The 22,496-nt window shown below is 43.2% G+C and overlaps 1 protein-coding gene across 1 annotated transcript in view; it reads right to left on the reverse strand.

The window, feature by feature from the left end:
* The window catches only part of LOC116649155 (multidrug and toxin extrusion protein 2-like), a 53,809-nt gene that overhangs the window by 23,818 nt on the left and 7,495 nt on the right, over nt 1-22,496 (reverse strand). Inside the window, 7 exon segments of the mRNA XM_032431683.1 lie at nt 4,896-4,963; nt 6,071-6,184; nt 15,496-15,593; nt 17,319-17,416; nt 18,692-18,736; nt 19,488-19,530; nt 20,324-20,472. Coding sequence (XP_032287574.1) covers nt 4,896-4,963; nt 6,071-6,184; nt 15,496-15,593; nt 17,319-17,416; nt 18,692-18,736; nt 19,488-19,530; nt 20,324-20,472 — 615 coding nt within the window.

Consider the following 22,496-nt stretch of genomic DNA (forward strand, 5'->3'; position numbering starts at 1 on the left):
GCTAGGGGCTAACACAGCTGGTGACTAAAGCGGAAACCAATGCTCATTTACCAGTTTGGAATTCCTAGGGCCCTTAAGAATGATGCTAAATCTACTCTGCCTGTGCTCTATCAGTGGAATATCAAAGCCTGGATGACAGCACATCTGTTTACAACATAGTTTACGGAATATTTTAAGCCCACTGTTGAGACCTACTACTCAGAAAAAAAGGTTCCTTTCAAAATATTACTGCACATTGACAATGCATCTGGTCACTCAAGAGTTCTGATGGAGATGGACAGTGAGATTAATGTTCTTTTGAGGCCTGCTAACACAGCATCCACTCTGCAACCCATGGATCAAGGAGTCATTTTAACTTTCAGGTCTTACTATTTAAGAAATACATTTCATTAGGCTATTGCTGCTACAGACAGTTATTCTTCCGATGGATGTGGGCAAAGTAAATTGAAAACCTTCTGGAAAGGGACTCCTGGGTGGCTCAGTTGGTTAAGCGTCTGCCTTTGGTTCAGGTCATGATCTTGGGGTCCTGGGATTGAGCCCCGCATCAGGCTCCCTGCTCAGCGGGTAGTCTGCTTCTCCCTCTGACCCTCTTCCCTGCTCATGCCCTCTCTCTCTCTCAAAATAATAATAATAAAATAAAATAAAATAAAAATCTTAAAAAAGAAAAAAAAAGAAAACCTTCTGGAAAGGATTCACCATTCTAGATGCCATTAACATTCATCAACATGGGAAGAGGTCAAAATATCAACATGAACAGGAGTTTGGAAGAAGTTGATTCCAACCTTAATGGATGACTTTGAGGGGTTCAAGACTTCAGTGGAGGAAGTCACTGGAGATGTGGTGGAAACAGCAAGAGAACTAGAAGCAGAAGTGGAGCCTGAACATGGGACTGAATGGCTGCAATCTCATGATAAAACTTGAATGAATAGCTGCTTCTCATGGATGAGCAAAGAATGTGGTTTCTTGAGATAAAATCTACTCCTGGTGAAGATGCTGTGAAGATTGTTGAAATGACTACAAAGGATTTAGAATATTACATGAACTTAGTAGATAAAGCAGCAGCAGGGTCTGAGAGGATGGACTCCAATTTGGAAAGAAGTGGATGAAACACTATCAAACAGCATCCGGTGCCACAGAGAAATCACTCATGAAAGGAAGAGTTAATCAATGCAGCAAACTTCATTGTCTCATTTTTAAAAATTGCCACGGCCACCCAACCTCTGGCAGCCACCACCCTTCATCAGTCAGCAGCCATCAACATCAAGACAGGACCCTCCACCAGCGAAAAGATTACAACTTGCTGAAAGCTCAGATGATGGTTAGTACTCTTTAGTGATGAACTCTTTTTAATTAGGGCATGTACATTTTTTTAGACATGTGCCATTACACACTTAACAGACTACAGTATAAACATGACTTTTATATGTACTGTACAACAAACAAACAAAAACCCTGTTCATTCACTTTATTGCGATCTTCAGTTTGTGGTGGGGTCTGGAACCAAACCTGCACTATCTCTGAGGTATGCCTGTATGACTGGTTTATTTCATTTAGCATAGTGTCCTCAGGGTTCATCCATGTTGTAGCACCCGTCAGACCCTCCTTCCTTTTTAAGGCTGAGTAATCCTCCATTGTTTGTCTATATCGCGTTCTGCTTCTCCACTCATTTGTCGGTGGACATTTGGGTTGCTTCCACCTTTGGCTCTTGTCAATAATGCTGCTATGAACATGGGTGTGCAGATAGCTCTTGGAGATCTTGTTTTCAGTTCTTTTTATGTATATCCCGAAGTGACATTGCCGGATCATATGATACTTTTAATTTTTTGAGGAACCACTGCACTTTCTGTCCATAGTGGGTGTGCCATTTCACATTCCCACCAATGGTGCACAAGGGTCCCAATTTTTCTGTACCCTCACCAACACCTGTTAGTTTTGTTTGTTTTTTTTTAATAGTAGCCATCCTAACGGGTATGAGATGGTATCCCAATATAGTTTTTTCGTAAATATTTCCTAATCATCAGTGATGTTGGGCATATTTTCATGTCCTTATTGTACGTCTGAGTATCTTCCTTGGAGAAACTATTCAAGTCCTTTGCCCACTTTTGAATCCGGTTGTTTGTTTGCTACTGAGTTTTAGAGGAGTTCTATGTTCTGGATATTAATTGTCTCCTGGTGAAGATTTGTGAATATTTTCTCCCATTCCATGGGTTGCCTTTTTATTCTGTGGATATTATCTTCGGATGCACATAATTTTTCAGTTTTCGTGAAGTCCAGCTTGTCTGTTTTTTCTTTTGTTGCCCATGCCTTTGGTGTCATGTGTAAGAAATCATTACCAAATCCAATGTCGTGAAGCTTCTGCCTTACGTCTTCTTCTAAAAGTTTCATTGTTTAGGGCTTACATTTAGGTCTTTGATCCACTTTGAGTTAATTTTTGTATATGGTGTGAGGTAAGAGTACAACTTCATTCTTTTGCATGTCGATGGATATTCAGTTTTCCAGTACCCATTACTGAAAAGACTGTCCTTTCCCCATTGAATGGTCTTGGCATCTTTGTTAAAAATCATCTGATCACGTATGCATGGATTGGTCTTTGTATCTAATTCCATCTATTTATATATCTTTGTTTTATTCTGGAATTTCCATCGATTGGTCTTCAAGTTCATCATTTGATTTTCCAGCTTTAACTAATCTGTTTATGCTATCAAGTGTTACATTTCTATGGCTGTAATTTGTAATTTTAAAAATCCTACCTGGTTCTTTTCCAAATATTGTTCTTTTGGTTTCAGCTCCTTCTTTTGTTTAATGACTTTAAACATAATACTTTTCTATTCCCCAATTATTACTCCATCATCTCAAGCTCTGAACTCTTAATTTTTCTGTTTGTTGTATCTGTTCAAACTCTTGCTCATGGTGGGTTATTTCTTTGTATTTTGTAATTTTGATTGTAATCTCACCCCTGTGGGAACTTGTTTTTTTCCACAGGAATAATGAAGAAGTATTGCCTTACTGCCTCTAACAAAGTAAAGCCTGTGACAAGAAACAGAAAGTGGAATAGTGGTTGCCAGAAGCTGAGGGCAGGGGAAGTGGGTAACTGTGGAATGGGTAGAGTTTAGAGTCTTATGGGATGAAAAGGTTCTGGAGCTTGGCTGCACAACAATGTTAACACGACTAAATTGTGCTCTCTCACGCACACTCTCAAATAAATTAATGAAAAAAATGGTAAATTTTATGTTATGTGGTTTTTAGCACAATTAAAAATAAAAATAAAACAAAAGGAAGGCTATGATAGAGCAGGTAGAAAAACAGAAGCTCTGAAGATGACAAATGTAGAAGATGGTTACTGTTGACCACGTACCTATACACAAGCTCTAGTAGCTCCATTTAAATCTAAAAGCAACACCAAAACCCTCCCTTGATGGGATTCTTTCTCACCATCAACTACCAAACCTCCAGGCAGAACTGTCTACCTCAGGAGCTTCTGCTCCTTCGCCATGGTTCTCACTTCCCATCTAAGGTCTCCGATGACCCGAAAGCTAAGGAACACTTTCCATCCTCACCTTATGGGACCCCGCAGTAACCCTCCACCCAACTGTCATTCCTTCCATGAATGGTTCTTCATTGCTGGCTTCCTGCATGACACGTTCTCTTGATTTTCTTCATTCCACACTGGCCTGTCCTCCCTTTTGGCTGAGTTGTCCTATTCCTGACTTCTACATCTTGGGGTTTGCTCCTCGACACTCACCCTTTTGATTCTTTAATGATGTCATCAATCCCCACTAAAAAAAACCCTGTTTTCATTTTTGAGAATAAAAGAAAAAAACATGGAAACAAAAATGGCCCATAATCCCACTGCCCAGATGGCCTCTGTTGAGCTTTAAAAAAAAAAGGCGGGGGGAGTATTTGTACAGGTTTGGAATATTCCAAAAGAATCAAGAGGTACAAGGCGGTTATTCAAGCCAGAAACTCGGGGGCCGTTTGTGATTCTTCCTATTCATTGCCTTGCCTTCCACATCCAAACCCTGGTCATGTCCTACCAATTCTGCCCTACAACACAACTAACTCACCCACTTTTCTCCCCATCCACCAGCAGCCTCCTTCGTGCTCACCTGGGTGATTCCAGTAGCCTCCATCAGAACCCCCCCAAACACCTGTTCTCCCCTAAGCCAGCTTCTACAGGTCACACCTTTCTTTCCTCACGAATCCCTTCAGCCCAGTTCCTATTTTGGGTCCCTGAACACACCATGTGCCCTTTTCCAGCAGCTCTCAGCCTCCGGCTTCCCGGGCTGGCTCCCTCTCCCCTTTCCAGAAGGACTGTTTCCAACTGCCTTCCCTAAAAAGGCATCCATCTCTATTTTTATGCATCTCAGACTTTTTTTTTTGCTTCTTCTATGGTACGTGCCATATATGTTTGGAATGCCTTCATGTATCTGTTTACTTCTTTGTCTCTGTCTCCCTACCAGACTACAGGCCACGAGAAGGCAGGGACTGTCTCCATCTCTCTATCGTACCCTAGCACCAACTCCATATTTGTTGAATAAACATGCCAGGCATTGTGCTAAGTGCTTTAACACATTATCTATCCTATTCAGTCTTCACTCCCTACACATGTATTATTTTTTTCCCATTTTGTACATGAGAAAACTGAAGCTCAGGAAGGTTAAGTAATGAGCCCATAGTTGCAGTTGGGAAGCAGCACGGCAGGACTCAAACCCAGCATCTGGCTCTAAAATCCACACACCCCCCCCCCCCCCAGTATGCTGTGCTCCCTCTCCTGCTGTCTACCTCTCCTCTCTCCTCAGCGCATGGCATGGGATGGCAGGCTGAATGGATGAGTGACAATGGCCCAGCAGAGTTTATGCAGAGATGGTGCTGGGTCTCACCCCTTAGGTTCTTACCATGTAGGCTGCAGAGGCCAGTTCGTAAATGATGGCCTGGGCCCCAAGCTCTGTCACACTAATCAGTCCTGAAATGTTGGCACAGACACACATAAAACACATCTTAGAAAGTGGGCTAAAGCAAACATTTTCCTTAGGAAACTAGAATATATCTTAATTTAAAAGAAGCGAGAGGGTGTTTGGATAGCTCAGTTGGTTAGGTGTCCACCTCTTGGTTTCCGCTCAGGTCATGATCTCAGGGTCGTGATACTGAGCACCGCAGGAGTCTGCTTGAAGGCTCTCTCCCTCTGCCCCTCCCCCCGACTCGCTCACATGCTCTCTCTTACTCTCTCAAATAAATAAATCTTAAAAAAAAAGAATTTAAAAAGAAGCCAGGATTGGTCCCAGAAGCATAACCCAATGGCACAATTCACTATCCAGACTGTGCTGAGGAGAGCCCCAGATGTCCACTTCCAGAAAGCTTCCAAAAACTAGGGCAGCTAAGACCTGATACAGGTTCAACCCATAAGCCCCTGTTCCACCAAGGAACAAAACGTCAGGTTTAAAGTAGAAAACCACGGGGCTCCTAGAGTTGCAGGTCATTGCTTGGGGAGCTGTAGGGTCACAATGTGGGAGGGGAAGAACGGAGGGTATGGAACTCTGTATAGACGTGGTGGGACTACTGGAGTATTCAACTGTCCCCAGAAACTGTAACATCAATCATTATCATCCTCTGTCTCTATTATTTCCTCTATTACTTTACTAGCAATAAGATGGGTAAGGTAAATACCTATGACCGAAATTATTATAGCTGATAGAACCAAATCAGTCACTCTGTGTTTGTAAATGGTTTAAACACTTGCACGATGCCTAGCAAAAGTCAGCAGAAGCAGAGGGCCTGAGTGAGTCAGGAGACCCAGATTCGGGTTTCTGTTCTCCCTCCCCATGACCTTGCCAAACCTTTTAACTGCGGCCTCCCTTTCCGTACCTATAAAGTGAAGGGCAGTGAGGCCAACCTAAGCCCCACTCAACTTGAATACGCTTACGGTCAGACAAGGATTTAAACCTATGTTGAAACTTCCATGAGCGCTTGACACAATGGAAAGGAAGGAGAAGTAAGGCCTATGTCTCTTGAGAAGCTCTGGAGACAAGAGTGGCCAGGCTGTTCTGGGATTTCTACTGGATTGTTGACAAACCTGCAAGGAAAGTTCCGATCTCAAAGGTCCACCACTCAATGCACACCATGAACATACTGGGAATAGCCAGCTGGATGTAGGAGCCCCATTCCTGCAAACAGTCCCAAGTCCAACCTGGAGAACAGGGAAGAAAGAAAACAGCTTTTACCTTGCAGCAGTCTCTGATGCCAACAATTCTATTTCACATGCCTGCCTCCTCCAAATGGCCAGAGACTGGGAGTAACCACAGTTGTCCAGAAAAATAATACATTTAAAGAGGTCAAATAAGACCAGAGTTCGAGATGGTGGGAATAGGGCTGGCAATACGTAGTGAAACTGAAGTATGTATATGCCCTCCCACCCACACATTTCACACCTGGGTGTAAGTGGCAGAGAGACTTTCAGAGAGCTCTGTAAGAACACATGTAGGCTGTTCACTGAGGCAGGTTGTGGTTGTGGGCTACTGGGGGCATCAAAGAGATCATCACTGGGAAGCTAGAGAAGCAAACTATGATCAATGCGTATTACAGTTAAAAGCAGAACACCAGATGCATATATGGCAATATGGTTAGATCTGAAAATCTACTGCTCACAGGCAACTAATGTAAAAACAGATCCTTCCAACTACATCAAAATTTAAAACTTCTGTGCATCCAAGGACACAATCAACAGAACAGAATCTGGCAGCCCACGGAACGGGAAAAAATATTTGCAAATCATATATCTGATAAGGATATCTGGATATCATAATAACCAGAATATACAAAGAACAACAACAAACAATCCAATTAAAAAATGAGCAAAGGACTTGAATACACATTTCTCCAAAGAAGATACACAAATAACCAACAACCACATGAAAGAATGCTCAACATCACTAATCATTAGGGAAATGCAGATCAAAATCATAATAAGATGATATCTCACACCCATTAGAATGACTTCTTTAAAAAAGAAACAAAAAATAACATGTCTTGGTGAGGATGTGGATAAACTGTAACCCTTGTGCACTATTGGGGGTAATCTAAAGTGGTGCAGCCACTACAGAAAGAAAGTGTGGTGGTTCCTCAAAAAATTAAAAATTAAAGTATCATATGATCTGGAATATCACCTCTGAGTATACATAAAAAGACTTGAAAGCATGACCTCCAGGTCTGCTGGTATCTGCACACCCACATTCACAGCAGTATTATTCATAAAAGCCAAGAGGTGGAAGCAGCCCAGATGTTCATCGACAGATAAGTGGATATGCAGAATGCGATACAGACATACGATGGAGTATGATTCAGCCTTAAAATAGGAAGGAGGGTCTGACAGGTGCTACAGCAAGGATGAAGCCTGAGGACACTATGCTAAGACACATAAAGACAAATACCGTATATAATTCCACTTATATGAGGTATCTGGGGGAGTCAAAGTCGGACACAGAAAGCGGAATGATGGAACGGTGGTTGCCAGGGGACGGAAGGAGGGGGAACGGGAGTTTCTCTTTAATGGGGACAGAATTCCAGTTTTGCGGTATGAAAAAGTTCTGTGAGATGAATGCTGGTGATGGTGGCCCTACAGTGTGAATGTCCCTCACACTACTTAACTACATGCTTAAAAATGGTGAACACCATAAATTTTATGTTATGTATATTTCACTATGACTTAAAACAACAGAATATTGTGCTAAGTCAGAGAGATCAATAAACTTCCGTAAAGGGCCAAATAGCAAATATTTTCAGCGTTGCAGGCCAGATGGTCTCTGCCACTGTAGCAATGAGGGAATAGCGACAGGCAATGTGCAAGTGATTTGGGGCGGCCGTGTTCCAACCAAACTTTAGTTACAGAAACAAGCTGTGGCTGCATTGGGTCGGTGGGGTCGTTTGCCAATCTCCGTGCCAAATGAAAACAATTTATGGGGGGAGAAAAGAAATCTAAACTATAATACTATTAGGCAAATATAAACATACAGAAGGCCCAAAAAAACCACTTTGCATTTTTCAAAGATGCAAATCAAAAGACATATATTAAGCACAGAGAGGGTGCCTTCAGAGAGGAGGGTGGGAATTGTGAAATGGAGGCAGAAAACACTCTAAAATGGGAGAAGGGCCCCGTAAGACACAATGGCATATGTGTGCCATGAATTTGAATGTGAGAAACTCAATGCTTTGGATCTAAGGTCCAGGACACGAGAGGGAGAGAAGGGGGAGGGGAAGAAGGCACTGAAAAACACTGAGGAGTTTTTGTACATAAGGAAAAAGAAAGACACCAACAGCCATCTTGCCACTCACCTTATTGGGTCCCAGGAGAAAAAGAGAGGGTCTGGGGCCCCACCCCATCCCCCCAAATTTGGAGGTGAAGGCTTGATGGGAGAACAACATCAAGAACCAACCAACAAGAGGAACATGGCAGAGAAGTAAGAGACCTATATTTCATCTGGTCCCAGGAATTGAGCTAGATAGGAATCAAACCATTCTGAACACCTACGAACTCAACAGGAGATCGAAGAAAAGAATAGCAGCAACTCTCTGAACAGAAAAGCGACCACTTTCTGGAAGGTAGGACGTGCGGAGAAGGGAATCCAAGGCAATATTCGGGAAGCTAGACCGCGGGGGTCTGAGCCTCCGTTGGCCACTTCTGGCAAGTGATAGAGCCGCGGAGCACAAAATCAGAACTTTTAGAAGTCTGCTCCGCTGAGGGACATCGCTCCAGTGGCTAAGCGGGGGGTGGAACCCTCGCGGGACAGTGTGGTCTCAGGACCCTCGGGGTCACAGAAAGACCGGGGGTACCTGAGTGCGGCACAGCTCCCAGGTATCAGAGCAGGGAAGCCGGCTGCAGAGACGGAGCCGAGGCGCGGGCTCTCAGCTTGGGGTTGCCATAAACCGTGATCCGTGGCACAGTCGGGCCACTGCTCCTCCAGCAGGGACCCAACAAGCGGCAGATCCGGGGAGACTCCCCTTCTTCCCCCGGGGATGAGCGGCGTGGGAGCACACCACAGGGATCTGCTGGGTTTGGAGACTCCACACCGAGTCGGGTGCCAGAGATAGAAACGCGCGGTCACAGGCCAGGTGAGCATGGAGTGCGGCCGGAGACCGGGGAGACGGGAGTGACTGACGGCTTTTCTCTGGGGGCGCATGAGGAGCGGGGCCCTGAGTTCTCGGCTCCTCCAGGGCAGAGACTGGGAGGCCACCATTTTCACTCTCGGCCTCCAAAGCTGCACGGAAAGCTTGCAGGGAACAAAAGCTCCCGAGAGCAAACCCGAGCAGATTACTTAGCGTGGCCCCAGCAAGGGCGGGGCAATTTCGCCTCCGGCAAAGACATTTGGGAACCACGGCAACAGGCCCCTCCCCCAGAAGATCAGCGAGAACAGCCAGCCAAGACCAAGTTTACCGATCAATGAGAACGGCAGAACTCCGGCACTAGGGGAATACTGCACATAGAATCCGTGGCTTTTTTACCATGATTCTTTAGTCTTTCAAAGCTAATTTTTTTTTCTTTCCTTTTTCAACCAGTTTCTTATTTTATCAACCCTTTTTTATTTTTATTTATTTATTTTTTTTTTTAAAGATTTTATTTATTTATTTGAGAGAGAGAATGAGATAGAGCATGAGAAGGGGCAGGGTCAGAGGGAGAAGCAGACTCCCTGCTGAGCAGGGAGCCCGATGTGGGACTCGATCCCGGGACTCCAGGATCATGACCTGAGCCGAAGGCAGTCGCTTAACCAACTGAGCCACCCAGGCGCCCTTTATCAACTCTTTTTTAAAACCTTTTTTAATTTTCATTTTTACACTTCATTGTATTTAATTTATTTGTGTGTGTGTGTGTGTGTTTGTTTTTCTTTCTTTACAAATTTGGGATGCACTTTCTTCTAACAGACCAAAATATACCCCAAATCTAATGTTTGGCTTTGTTCTATTCACTTGTCTGATCATATTCTCTTTTATGTTGTTGTTGTTTTTTCTTCTTTTTTTTTTGTTTTCTTAAAGGCTTTTTTTTAAACACATTTTTTTTTTAAGATTTTATTTATTTATCAGAGAGAGAGAGCACCAGCAGGGAGAGGGGCAGAGGAAGAAGCAGGCTTCCCCACTGAGCAAAGAGCCTGACGTGGGACTCAATCCCAGGACTCTGAGATCATGACCCGAGCTGGAGGCAGACATTTAAATGACTGAGCCACCCAAGCGTCCCTGTGAAAGGCTTTTTAAATTTTCATCTTTACAGTTACATTCTATCTTTTCAATGTATTTCATTTTATCTTTCTATGTATAAGTTTGTCTTTCTTTACAATTTTGGGATCTAGTTTTCTAAAAAACAGACCAAAATATACACAGAATCCAGTGTATTGCTCTATTCTGCTCACCTGTCTGATTATATTCTCTTTTTTCTTTTTTTTTCCCCCCTGGTTTCGGGTCTCTTCTGATTTGTTTAGTGTATATTTCTCTGGGGTCGTTGTTGCCATTTTAGTATTCTGTTCTCTCGTTCATTTATTCTTCTCTGAACAGAATGACAAGACGGAAAAACTCACCTCAAAAAAGAGAACAAGAGGCAGTACCGACTGCCAGGGACCTAATCAATATGGACATTAGTAAGATGTCGGAACTAGAGTTCAGAATAATGATTATAAAGATACTAGCTGGGCTTGAAAAAAGCATAGAAGACACTAGAGAATCCCTTTCTGGAGAAATCAAAGAACTAAAAGCTAACCAAGTTGAAATCAAAAAGGCTATTAATAAGATGCAATCAAAAATGGGAGCCTCTAACTGCTAGGATAAATGAGGCAGAAGAGAGAATTAGTGATATAGAAGACCAAACGATAGAGAATAAAGAAGCTGAGAAAAAGATAAACAACTACAAGGGGAGAATTCGAGAGATAAGTGATACCATAAAGCGAAACAATATTAGAATAACTGGGATCCCAGGAGAAGAGGAAAGAGAGAGAGGGGCAGAAGGTATATTGGAGCAAATTATAGCAGAGAACTTCCCTAATCTGGGGAAGGAAACAGGCATCAAAATCCAGGAGGCACAGAGAACCCCCCTCAAAATCAAAATACAAATAGGTCAACACCCCAACATATAATAGTGAAACTTGCGAATCTCAGAGACAAAGAGAAAATCCTGAAAGCAGCTCAAGACAAGAGCTCTGTATCCTACAAGGGTAGAAATATATAAGACTGGCAGCAGACCTAACCACGGAGACCTGGCAGGCCAGAAAGGACTGGCATGATATATTCAGGGTGCTAAATGAGAAAAATATGCAGCCAAGAATACTTTATCCAGCTAGGATGTCATTCCAAATAGAAGGAGTGATTAAAAAAAAAAAAAAAACATCCAGGACAATCAGAAACTAAAAGAATTTGTGATCATCAAACCAGCCCTACAAGAAATATTGAAAGGGGTCCTCTAAGCAAAGAGCACAAAAGCAACATAGACCAGAAAGGAACAGAGACAATACACAGTAACAGTCACCTTACAGGCAATACAATGGCATTAAATTCACATCTTTCAATAGTTACTTTGAATGTAAATGGGCTAAATGCCCCCAATCAAAAGACACAGGGTATCTGATTGGATAAAAAAGCAAGACCTATCGATATGCTGTCTGCAAGAGACTCATTTTAGACCCAAAGACACCTCCAGGTTGAAAGTGAGGGGGTGGAAAACTCTTTATCATGCTAATGGACATCAAAAGAAAGCTGCGGTGGCAATCCTTATATCAGACAGATTAGCTTTTTTTTTTTTTTTTTAAAGGTTTTTTTTTTTTTTTAAGATTTTTATTTATTTATTTGACAGAGAGAGACACAGTGAGAGAGGGAACACAAGCAGGGGGAGTGGGAGAGGAAGAAGCAGGCTTCCCGCGGAGCAGGGAGCCCAATGCGGGGCTCGATCCCAGGACCCCGGGATCACGACCTGAGCCGAAGGCAGACGCTTAACGACTGAGCCACCCAGGCGCCCCAGACAGATTAGTTTTTAAACCAAAGACTGTAATAAGTGATGAGGAAGGACACTATATCATAATTAAAGGGTCTATCCAACAAGATCTAACAATTGTAAATATTTATGCCCCTAACATGGGAGCAGCCAATTATACAAGCCAATTAATAACAAAATCAAAGAAACACATCCATAATAATACAATAATAGTAGGGGACTTTAACAGCCCCCTCACTGAAAGGGACAGATCATCTAAGCAGAAGATCGACAGGGAAATAAGGGCTTTGAATGACACACTGGACCAGATGGACTTCACAGATATATTCAGAACATTCCATCCCAAAGCAACAGAATACACATTCTTCTTGAGTGCACATGGAACATTCTCCAGAATAGATCACATCCTGGGTCACAAATCAGGTCTCAACCGGTACCCAAAGATTGGGATCATTCCCTGCATATTTTTGGACCACAATGCTTTGAAACTGGAACTCAATCACAAGAGGAAATTTGGAAAGGACTCAAATACATGGAGGCTAAAGAGCATCCTACTAAAGAATGAAAGGGTCAACCAGGAAATTAAAGAAGAATTTTTAAAAATTCATGGAAACAAGTGAAAATGAAAACACAACTGTTCAAAATCTTTGGGATGCAGCAAAGGCAGTCCTAAGAGGAAAATATATAGCACTACAAGCCTTTCTTAACAAATAAGAAAGGCCTCGCATACACAACCTAACCCTACACCTAAAGGAGCTGGAGAAAGAACAGCAAATAAAGCCTAAACCCAGCAGGAGAAGAGAAATAATAAAGATTAGAGCAGAAATCAATGAAATAGAAACCAAAACAACAGCACAACAGATCAACGAAACTAGGAGCTGATTCTTTGAAAGAATTAATAAGATTGATAACCCCCTGGTGAGACTTATCAAAAAGAGAAAGGACCCAAATAAATAAAATCGTGAATGAAAGAGGGGAGATCACAACCAACACCAAAGAAATACAAACAATTGTAAGAACATATTATGAGCAACTATATGCCAACAAATTAGACAATCTGGAAGAAATGGATGCATTCCTAGACACGTATAAACTACCAAAACTGAACCAGGAAGAAAGAGAAAACCTGAACAGACGCATCACCAGCAAGGAAATTGAAGCCGTAATAAAAAATCTCCCAACACACAAGAGCCCAGGGCCAGATGGCTTCCCAGGGGAATTCTACCAAACATTTAAAGAAGAATTAATACCTATTCTTCTGAAGCTGTTTCAAAAAATCGAAATGGAAAGAAAACTTCCAAACTCTTTTTACGAGGCCAGAGAGGGTCCTGGGATCAAGCCCCCACATCAGGCTCCTTGCTCAGCGGGAAGCCTGCTTCTCCCTCTCCCACTCCCCCTGCTTGTGCTCTCTCTCTTGCTATCTCTCTCTCTGTCAGATAAGTAAATAATCTTTAAAAAAAAAAACCCACAGGAAATCAGCAAATACTCTGAAACAAAAGAAAACAAATACATAACACACCAGATGAGATACAGCAAAGGAGCACTCCAACAGAAATTTATAGCTGTAAATGCCTAACGTCAAAAAAGAGAGAAGCTCTCAAATTGATAAAACTAATCTTACACATTGAGTTTCAAAACAGAAAAAGAGCAAATGAAACCCAAAGCTAGAACAACATAAATACTGAATATTAAAGCAGAGAAAAATGAAATACAGAACAGAAAAATAACAGAAGAAACCAAAAATTGTTTCTTTGGGGGAAAAAAACCAAAACAGATCAACGAAATTGACAACACTTTAGCTAAACTGACCAAGAGAAAAAGAGCAAAGACTCAAATAACTGAAATCAAATATAACAGTGGGGACGTTACTACCAACTTCACATTAATAAAAAGGATTTTAAGAGAGTACTAGGAACAACTGTATGGAAACAAGTTAGATAACTAGATGACATGACAAAATTCTTAGAAACACGGGAATCACCTAAACTGACCCAAGAGAAATAGAAAATCTCAACAAATCTTTAATAAGGGATTGAATAGGCGATGAAAATTTCCCAACAGAGAAAAGTCCATGACCTAGGGCTTTACTGGTGAATTAAAGCAAACATCTGAAGAACTGACACCAATCTTTCTCCACCTCGTCCAAAAAAGAGAAGAGTAAGTAACACTACTGAACTCATGGCCTCGTTCTATGAGGCCAGCATCCCCTGCTACCAAGGCCAGATTAAGACAACCCAAGAAAAGAAAACCACAGAGCAATATCCCTTATGAATATGGATGTAAAAATCCTCAACAAAATACTGGCAAACTACACCCAGCAGCATATTCAAAAGATTGTACACTGTGACCAAATGGGATTTATCCCAGAAATGCAAGTAATGACTAACACCAATCAATGCAATACATCACATTAATAAAACGAAGGGGGAAAAACAAATAGTGTTCATCTCAGTTAATGCAGAAAAAAAATCCAACAGCCTTTTATGAACAGAAACACTCAACAAACTAGGAATAGAGGAAATTTTCTCAACCTGATGAAGCGCTTCTATGAAAAATCCCACACGTATCATATCAATGCCTAAGACTGAAAACTTTCCCCCTGAAATCAGAAACAAGACGAAGATGCTTGCTTTTACTACTTCTATTCAACATTGTGCTGGAAGTTCTATCAGACTGATGAATCAAGAAAAGAAATAAAAGGCACCAAAACTCCGAAGAAAGAAGTAAAACGATCTCTATTCACACATGGCATGATCCTGTATGTAGAAACACCCAAAGAATCTACAAGAAAGCCGCTAGGGCTAATGAATGACTCCAGCAAAGTTTCAAGGTACAAGATCAACAGAAAGTAGACTGGAATTACCGGGGGCTGGAGGGAGGGAAAACGGGGAATTATTGCTTAACTGGTACAAGGTTTCTGTTTGGGGTGATAGAAATGTTTCTGAAATAGATGGTGGTGATGGTTACGCAACATCATGAATGTACTGAAGAGCACTTAAAATGGTTAAGACGGCAAGCTTTACATGAGATATACCTTAGCACAATTTTAAAGATTAGAAAACAAAACAAAAGAAACCCATTTTACTAAATTTACAAATGCATGTTAAACTATTTAAGGGAATTTAGCTAACCTGTAAGTAGTACTGATTGTTTAAGAGAGTTCAATCTGTTCACTTGAGTTGGTAAGACATTAATCCAACTTCACTTTAATATAGCAGGGTAAATTGCAAAGAACAGTTAGGATTTTTGTATCCACAATTTTAATTCATTAAGTATCAATTCTTACAACCCAACAGCTGCCAACAGTTTTCTATGACCAAAAGCTGCCTTCATAGATATAAAATCTTTAAAAAATCTCATATTGACCTGTAATTTTTTTCACTACCTTAAATATTTTCTGTAATTTTTAAATTTCCCAAAAGATCTAAAAATAAAAAAAAAGAACAACTCTCTGTGGGGGGAAACAATTCCCCAAGCCAGAATTACATCCTTCTGAATAATAAATAACAAAATGTAAGAAATCAAAGTCCTCGTACCTCCCCAAGTGTCGACGTGGATTTTTTTCCACCACACATACAGGAAAAGAAGAGCAGACAGGAGGAACTGGGAAGTGGTGTTTGCCCAGGCAGATCCTCTGAAGGAGAGAACGTGATCATTCCCTGTGCGTGTCTTCCGTCCAAGTACAAAGAAACAGGCTACCCCCGAAGAGCTTTGGCTTCATTAGAGAATCACAGTCTTTAGAAAAGCCTAGAACCCATGGGCTATCTTTTAATGATACAGCACCCACTTATGATGGACTTGTTTTCTTTCCACCAACACTGAATTTTGTGGAAGAGCCAAATGTGACTATTCGTCAACCCAAAAAACGAAAGAACATAAACATGTCACCATTCTTTGTCCTCACAGCCTGAAATAACCCATCGGATAAATTCTTACACATAATTAGTTACATAAAGTATCAAAACACAGCTACTGTGTTCAAAATACTGGTCTAAGGTTCATAGTTGTTTTATTTCCCAGGATTATAATAAATTTGTTTGCTATTACAAGATAACCTTAGAGCATCATTGACAGATGACATTTTACCCCACAAATAAAACGATGCACAGAGAGCCCGGGACTGCTTGCTGTCTATTTTTTCACTTTACTCTTCTGACCAATCCTTGAATTTTATCACTGATTAATCCATTCCCATGGATTCTTCTCCTCTTACCCAACTACCCCCAACAAACTGTCCTTCGTAAAGCTGTTCAAGAAACTTTTTTTTTAAAGATTTTTATTTATTTTGTTCAAGAAACTTTGAAGAGAGGGTCTGTAATGTGCACCTGAAGGGGAAACCCGGACCCCCTACTCAGGCGTTTATGTGGGTTGATGTCACCAGCTCGCAAACCTGCCTGCCGACTCTTACAGCCAAAGCCTCTTTCAGTTTCCTGGCATAAGGAAGATGTTACCAACATTTTTTCATTCATTATTCTTTTATTCCACCTCTCCACTGTCCTTTACTTAATGGCTTTTATATATATGTTTCCTACTGCAACTAACAGTAAGAAATAAATTTCCTATCACTACCTGGTACCCACAATAATATGTGTACGCACAGGAGCACACACACACAGAAACAAACGTCTCATGAAAATACCCCCATACCTTCTCATTTTCTATTCTATTCTATTTCATTTTATTTCATTCATAATACACCTCATTTTTTAAAGTGTCCATCATGACCCACTAAACTAGTTTTTATTTATAAAGAACCACGCTGCCCTAAAGCATCTAAAAACTGCCAGGGCTCAGGGCTGGGTCTCCAAGCGCTGGTGGGACCACGTCCGCCACATGTGAGGGAGAGTGGCTCTGGGCCAGTGCACCAGAAGGTTCGACCGAGGGATGGACCAACAGCATGGCGCCTCCGTGAGAGGTCCAATCTGACACTGCCTTCTACGGGGGACCCTCCTATTCTCAAGCTTCATAAAGATGGAACTGGCTCAGTTTCTTACAACTCAGAGAGAGCAGGAGAATCCCTACAGTCCTCTGCCCCCCTCCTGCCTTCGCTCGGGGCACCCATCTCCATCTGCACAGGCTCCTCGGGCTAACTCCACTCCGACATGCAGGTGTCAGCTCACACATCACTTCTTCCACAGCATTCTCCCTCATCTCCCCCAACTAAGCCTCTCACTCCTTCCAACAGCCTAGGCTGGCTGCCCCTCCCGGTGCCCTGAGCACCGGCCCCCGCCCTATCATATGGAGCATCTCTCAGTGCTCCCTCCGGGGCTGCCTCACTCCCCTGTATCCCAGCCCCTGGGACTGGAGCCAGCACACAGCAGACACTCAGGATTTGGGGAATGAGAGGGTCACTACTTACACCACGCCGAGGTCCAGGGCATAGAGCAGGAGGGCATTCATGCCCACGTTGATCACGTTCACTGCAATCCCAGTGATCACTTGCGGCATGATGATGCCCTAAAATCCCCAGACAAATAAGAAAACAAATAGCATTTTCAAGAGCTAATCAGTTAGGTGGTGTGAAATAACGGAAAACATACATATTGGTCTCTGCCCCCGCCCCGCCCCCGGTTCCCAGCACAGAGCTCCTAAATCCCTGGTAATTTCCCCAGTGATAAGAGCACTAGGGGAATCCTTTGTTCTAATACATGGTTTTCAACACGGGTTCTTGACACGGAGTCCCTAAATCCTTTGGAATGTCTTGGGTGACAAGGGTGCCTTTTGTCGTAATGAGGGGACTCTCAGTGGGCTCCTGGATGGGAACTGGTCACGAGAAACACCAAGCCATGATTAGAAGCTTGACTTTTTCAGCCCATCTCTCATTTTCCAGACAGGGGAGAGGGGCTGGGAACAGAGTAAATGGTCAATCCTGCCTATGTGAGGAAGCCTCCATAAAAATCCCAAAAGCACAGGGTTCAGAGAGCTTCCAGGTTGGTGAACATGAGGGCGTGCTGCGAAAATGGCACCCCTTTCCCACAGACCTCGCCATCTGGGAGTTCGTCGGCATTCTTTGCCATATCCTTTGATAATAAACTGGTAAAACCCAACCAACCAGCAGTGTGTAAATGCTTCTGAATGACCCGCTGGGCCCCAGGTGGTATCACAGAGAGAGAAGAGAAGGAAGGATCGCATGCACAGCAACTCGGTTCCTGGCATGCGGCGTCACGGGAAGACCATTTGGGAGACACTTCTTGGCCAAGTGACTTCTCCACAGGGCCGCGGTGGGGGTTCATGAAATCATCTCATACAGAACACCCCCAGGCCGGGCCCCTAGCAGGCGTGCGGTGAAGGTTCCACCCAACCCCCTGGGCTTTACAGGGCCATAGCTCCTCGCTGCTTCTGGGTCTGTGGCCCACTCTACCCTGGTCCTTGGATAAACATTTTCTTTAGGATTCTCCATGTGTTTAAACAGAGCTGGCCACCATCAGAGTAGAGCGGCTTCTGTGGACAGAAGTCACATGAAGGCAAGCAGGTGGCTCACGGAAGAGGTAGGGGGTGGCGTGTGCGGACTGCACAGTAACACCAGGGGCGGGCGCAGGAATCTGACAGCTGGAGACGGGCGTCTCCTGAGCTGGACAAAATCCATCTACGAGATGTCACGTCTCCCCAACAAGGAGCTCTGGGTAGAATTCCGGGAAAAAAAATTGTGAATTGCTTTCATGGAAAACTCCCTAAGAATATTTATTATACATTTCCAGTACCATGAAGTAAAAATAGAAAACGAATCTGTACCTGACTTTGTAAGTACCTCGTCTGCAGCTGGAACAGGAATGCTGCCTGTAAGATGAAATAGAAAGACAACCTCTTGTTAATATGAAAGTATAATTCTAATTCCAACAGTTTCTGCCAATTCTGTTTTTCAAAAAGGTATTTCTTCTTGATGAGACCTCAAATTTGGAGAACCAGAGCCACACCAACCAATGCTAGGATGCTGTTTGGAATTTTCCAGAAAGGACTCCCCGACGAATGGACAAGTCGACTTCTAACTGGCTGAAGCAGGAACCGCTCACTCCTTTGACATCTGAATGGCTCCCAGGGTGCTAGCTGGGGGTACCTTCCCCAGATCCCAGGGGAGCCCCGGAAACACCCTGATTAATTTGCAATCGAAAGTAACCATGGCATAAGGAAGGAAAGTTCTTCTCCTGATCAGTGTAAGCTGTGGGACCTCAAAGTGGTACAAGCTCTGAGAATCAGTAAGGGAGGGATGGCAGGTCCAAGACATACTTGTTGAATGTACACAGGAACAGCACTATGATAAAACAAAGGAGGGAGGCACACACATGACCACATTCATGAGCTGCTTCGTGCATTGCAACGCAGGGCGCCTGGCTGGCTCAGTCGGTTGGGCGCCTGCCTTCTGCTCAGGTCATGATCCCGGGGTCCTGGGATCGAGCCCCACATTGGGCTCCCTGCTCATCCGGGAGCCTGCTTCTCTCTCTGCCCCTCCCCCCTGCTCTGCTCTCTCTCTCTCTAATAAATAAATAAATATATCTAAAAAAAAAAAAAAAAGAATATCCTTGACACTTACAGGAAGAGCCGGAATAAAAATCATCACATAAATCTGGGCTATCCTGAAATAAACAACAAACAGCCTTCAGTTAATATTCAAACAATTGCTGGTCCCATTTCTTCAAATTGAATCCATACAGTATTTTCTAAAAATTAAAACTAAAAATAATTTAGATGGGGAAATTTAGTAACACTCTTAAGAGACCTTTTCTACAACCCAAATTAACACTACATCAGGCCTGCTGAGGGTCTGCTTTCTAAAGGGAAGCCGGACTTCACATCTTTCAGCTCCTTCTTAGCAGGAAAGGTAGAATGAACACAGCAAAATGAATTGAAAGTTGGGCAAAATTTAGAAACGTTTTGAGTCAGGACTGTAGGTGTGTCTCACACTAAAGCCAGAGGAACGGTCTTCTAGGAAAGGAGAGATGCCTCCCTGGATCCCACGTACCCTGAAGACGATCCCAGAGAGCTTGCTGGAATTGTAGGTTTAAAAAAACCCCAACTCTAAAAACAAAAGTGAAGGCAACTGTGTTCCTATTCTGCTCTGGGAGGAGAGAGATACTCTGTGCGTTTGCAAAACACCACGATGGAGGAACTCTGGGAAAGGTCGACTCGGGCCAAGGGTATTACGTTCTTGTCTTGTAGCTTTTCACTTTGGGCACGGCACCAGGTCACCGTGTCACCCCGTGTCAGGTGGACCCCACCAGCCCTCTATCCTGTGGTCTGCACATCACAGCTTCCATTTGCCACGGAGTTCGAGTCCAGGGAATCGGCTGAACATGTCAACATGGGTAAGAGGACCAGACAGTGACTTACTCTGAACCTGGGGTTCTGACATTAAGAGGCGCTGCTGACCTGGAGACTTCGGGGTCTTGTTTCAAGAGCAGGAGGATGCGCTCCGTATTGATGAAGAGGGCCCAGCAAGGAAAGCAACACAGCACCAAGATGAGGATTCCTCTTTGAAGGATGATCCCCACGCGTCTTAGGTTCTTGCCTCCAAAGGACTTGAGAGAAGAAACACAACAACGTTAAAGAATGCTAAGGTGTGCTGAGAGCCATGTGGGAGAGGTCCGGCGGGGCGGCCCGCGTGGCTGGGACCGGGGAGGGGCCCGGCAGCAGGCCCAGCGGCCTCCACAGTGCGACAGGGTCAGCGGGAGGTCCCAGCAGGGAAACGACAGAACCTGCTGAAGTCTAGGAGGGACGAGGGTCCAGAAGCCAGAGGTGAGCAGCCACCGGGCGGCCAGAGTGTGGAGCAGAGAGCGGGTCCGGGGAGGAGCAGGCCCCAGACAGAAGCAGACCCGACCGAGGCCGAGGGGCCGCGTCCCCACAGTGGCCTTGGCCGAGTCTGGGCCTCGCGGAGCTTTTCTCACGCTCCCTTTCCTTCAAGTAACCCGAATGACCATCTCTTTCCACACCCAAAAAGGGGTCAACCTTAAAGCACAGTACAAGAGGCAATGGAAACAGGGCGCCTGGGTGGCTCAGTCAGTTAAGCGTCTGCCTCCGGCTCAGGTCATGATCCCGGGATCCTGGGATCGAGCCCCGCATCAGGCTCCCTGCTGAGCAGGGAGCCTGCTTCTCCCTCTCCCACTCTCCCTGCTTGTGTTCCCTCTCACTGTGTCTCTCTGTCAAATAAATAAAATCTTTAAAAAAAAAAAAAAGAGGCAATGGAAACAAATTAAATAAAAATCATGGCAAGATAAATGACATAGGATATTATGTAGATATTAAAGGGACAGTGTGTACCTACTTCACTCCATGTGTTCTCCAAAACACATGGTTTAATGGGAGGAAAACGTAATAAAACCACGTAGATTTTAGAATGGTGTTGGTGTGTAAGCGTACACAGATGGAAATATTTGGAGGACATTCACTGAAAAGTTAATAGAGTTAATGCAGAAGGGTTAAATTTTAGTGATTTTTTCCCCCATCTTTTTCAAATACTTTTCTAGATAACCTAAAGTTTCTATATGTGCTTGACTTTTAACTACCTTCTTATTTTATTTTATTTTTTATTATTTTTTTTACAATCTTTTTAAAACGCTATTTAAAATCCAGGTAACTCCTTTGCTTCATTCTTGTGAAATAGTAAAACTGGGCATGATTCTTAAATAAAATCCAGGTAACAATGTACTATTATGGAATATATTTACTAATACAGAAAGATGTCCATTAGATGTTGATAGGTGGGGCAATAAATTAAACATACAGTCTTTTCTTTTTTTTTAAAACCATATGAATAAAAATAACAGAAATGGTGCAAAAAGGTACAAAAAACTAGTTTAAAATAAAAATTCATATCCTGGGGCACCTGGGTGGCTCAGTCGTTAAGCGTCTGCCTTCAGCTCAGGTCATGATCCCAGGGTCCTGGGATCGAACCCCGCATCGGGCTCCCTGCTCGGCGGGAACCCTGCTTCTCCCTCTCCCACTCCCCCTGCTTGTGTTCCCTCTCTCACTGTGTCTCTCTCTGTCAAATAAATAAATAAAATCTTTTAAAAAAAATTTTTATAAAATAAATAATAAAAATAAAAATAACAATTCATATCCTATGCCATGCCAATCCAGAGCTAACTTTAGCCTAAATTACATTAAATCCTTTAGAGCCATGTTTAGCTTAGCCCATAAAAACTATCTCAGGACACCTTCATGCACAAACTGCTGGGGAGCTGAGTGCAACAGCTCAGAAGACACCACATACGCTGAGTGCTGCTCCTTCCTTGGGATATAACCTTGTCCTCACTCTCCCAGGCATTGGGGTTTGAAGACAGGACTCATCTGATACATCCACCCACCCATCTATCCATCATCCATCTATTCACTCATCCATCTACCACCCACCCAACCATCTATCCATCCATCCATCCCTCTACCCACCTACCCATCCATGCATCATCCATCTACCCAACCATCTACTTAACCATCCATCATCCATCTACCCAAGCACCCATCCACCATCCACCTAAACATCTATCCACCTGTCCATCCATCATCCATCTACCCAACCATCCACACAACCATCTATCTAACCATC

This window comes from Phoca vitulina, unplaced genomic scaffold (genome assembly GCF_004348235.1).
Source record: "Phoca vitulina isolate PV1807 unplaced genomic scaffold, GSC_HSeal_1.0 scaffold47, whole genome shotgun sequence".
In the NCBI taxonomy this organism is placed as follows: domain Eukaryota; kingdom Metazoa; phylum Chordata; class Mammalia; order Carnivora; family Phocidae; genus Phoca; species Phoca vitulina.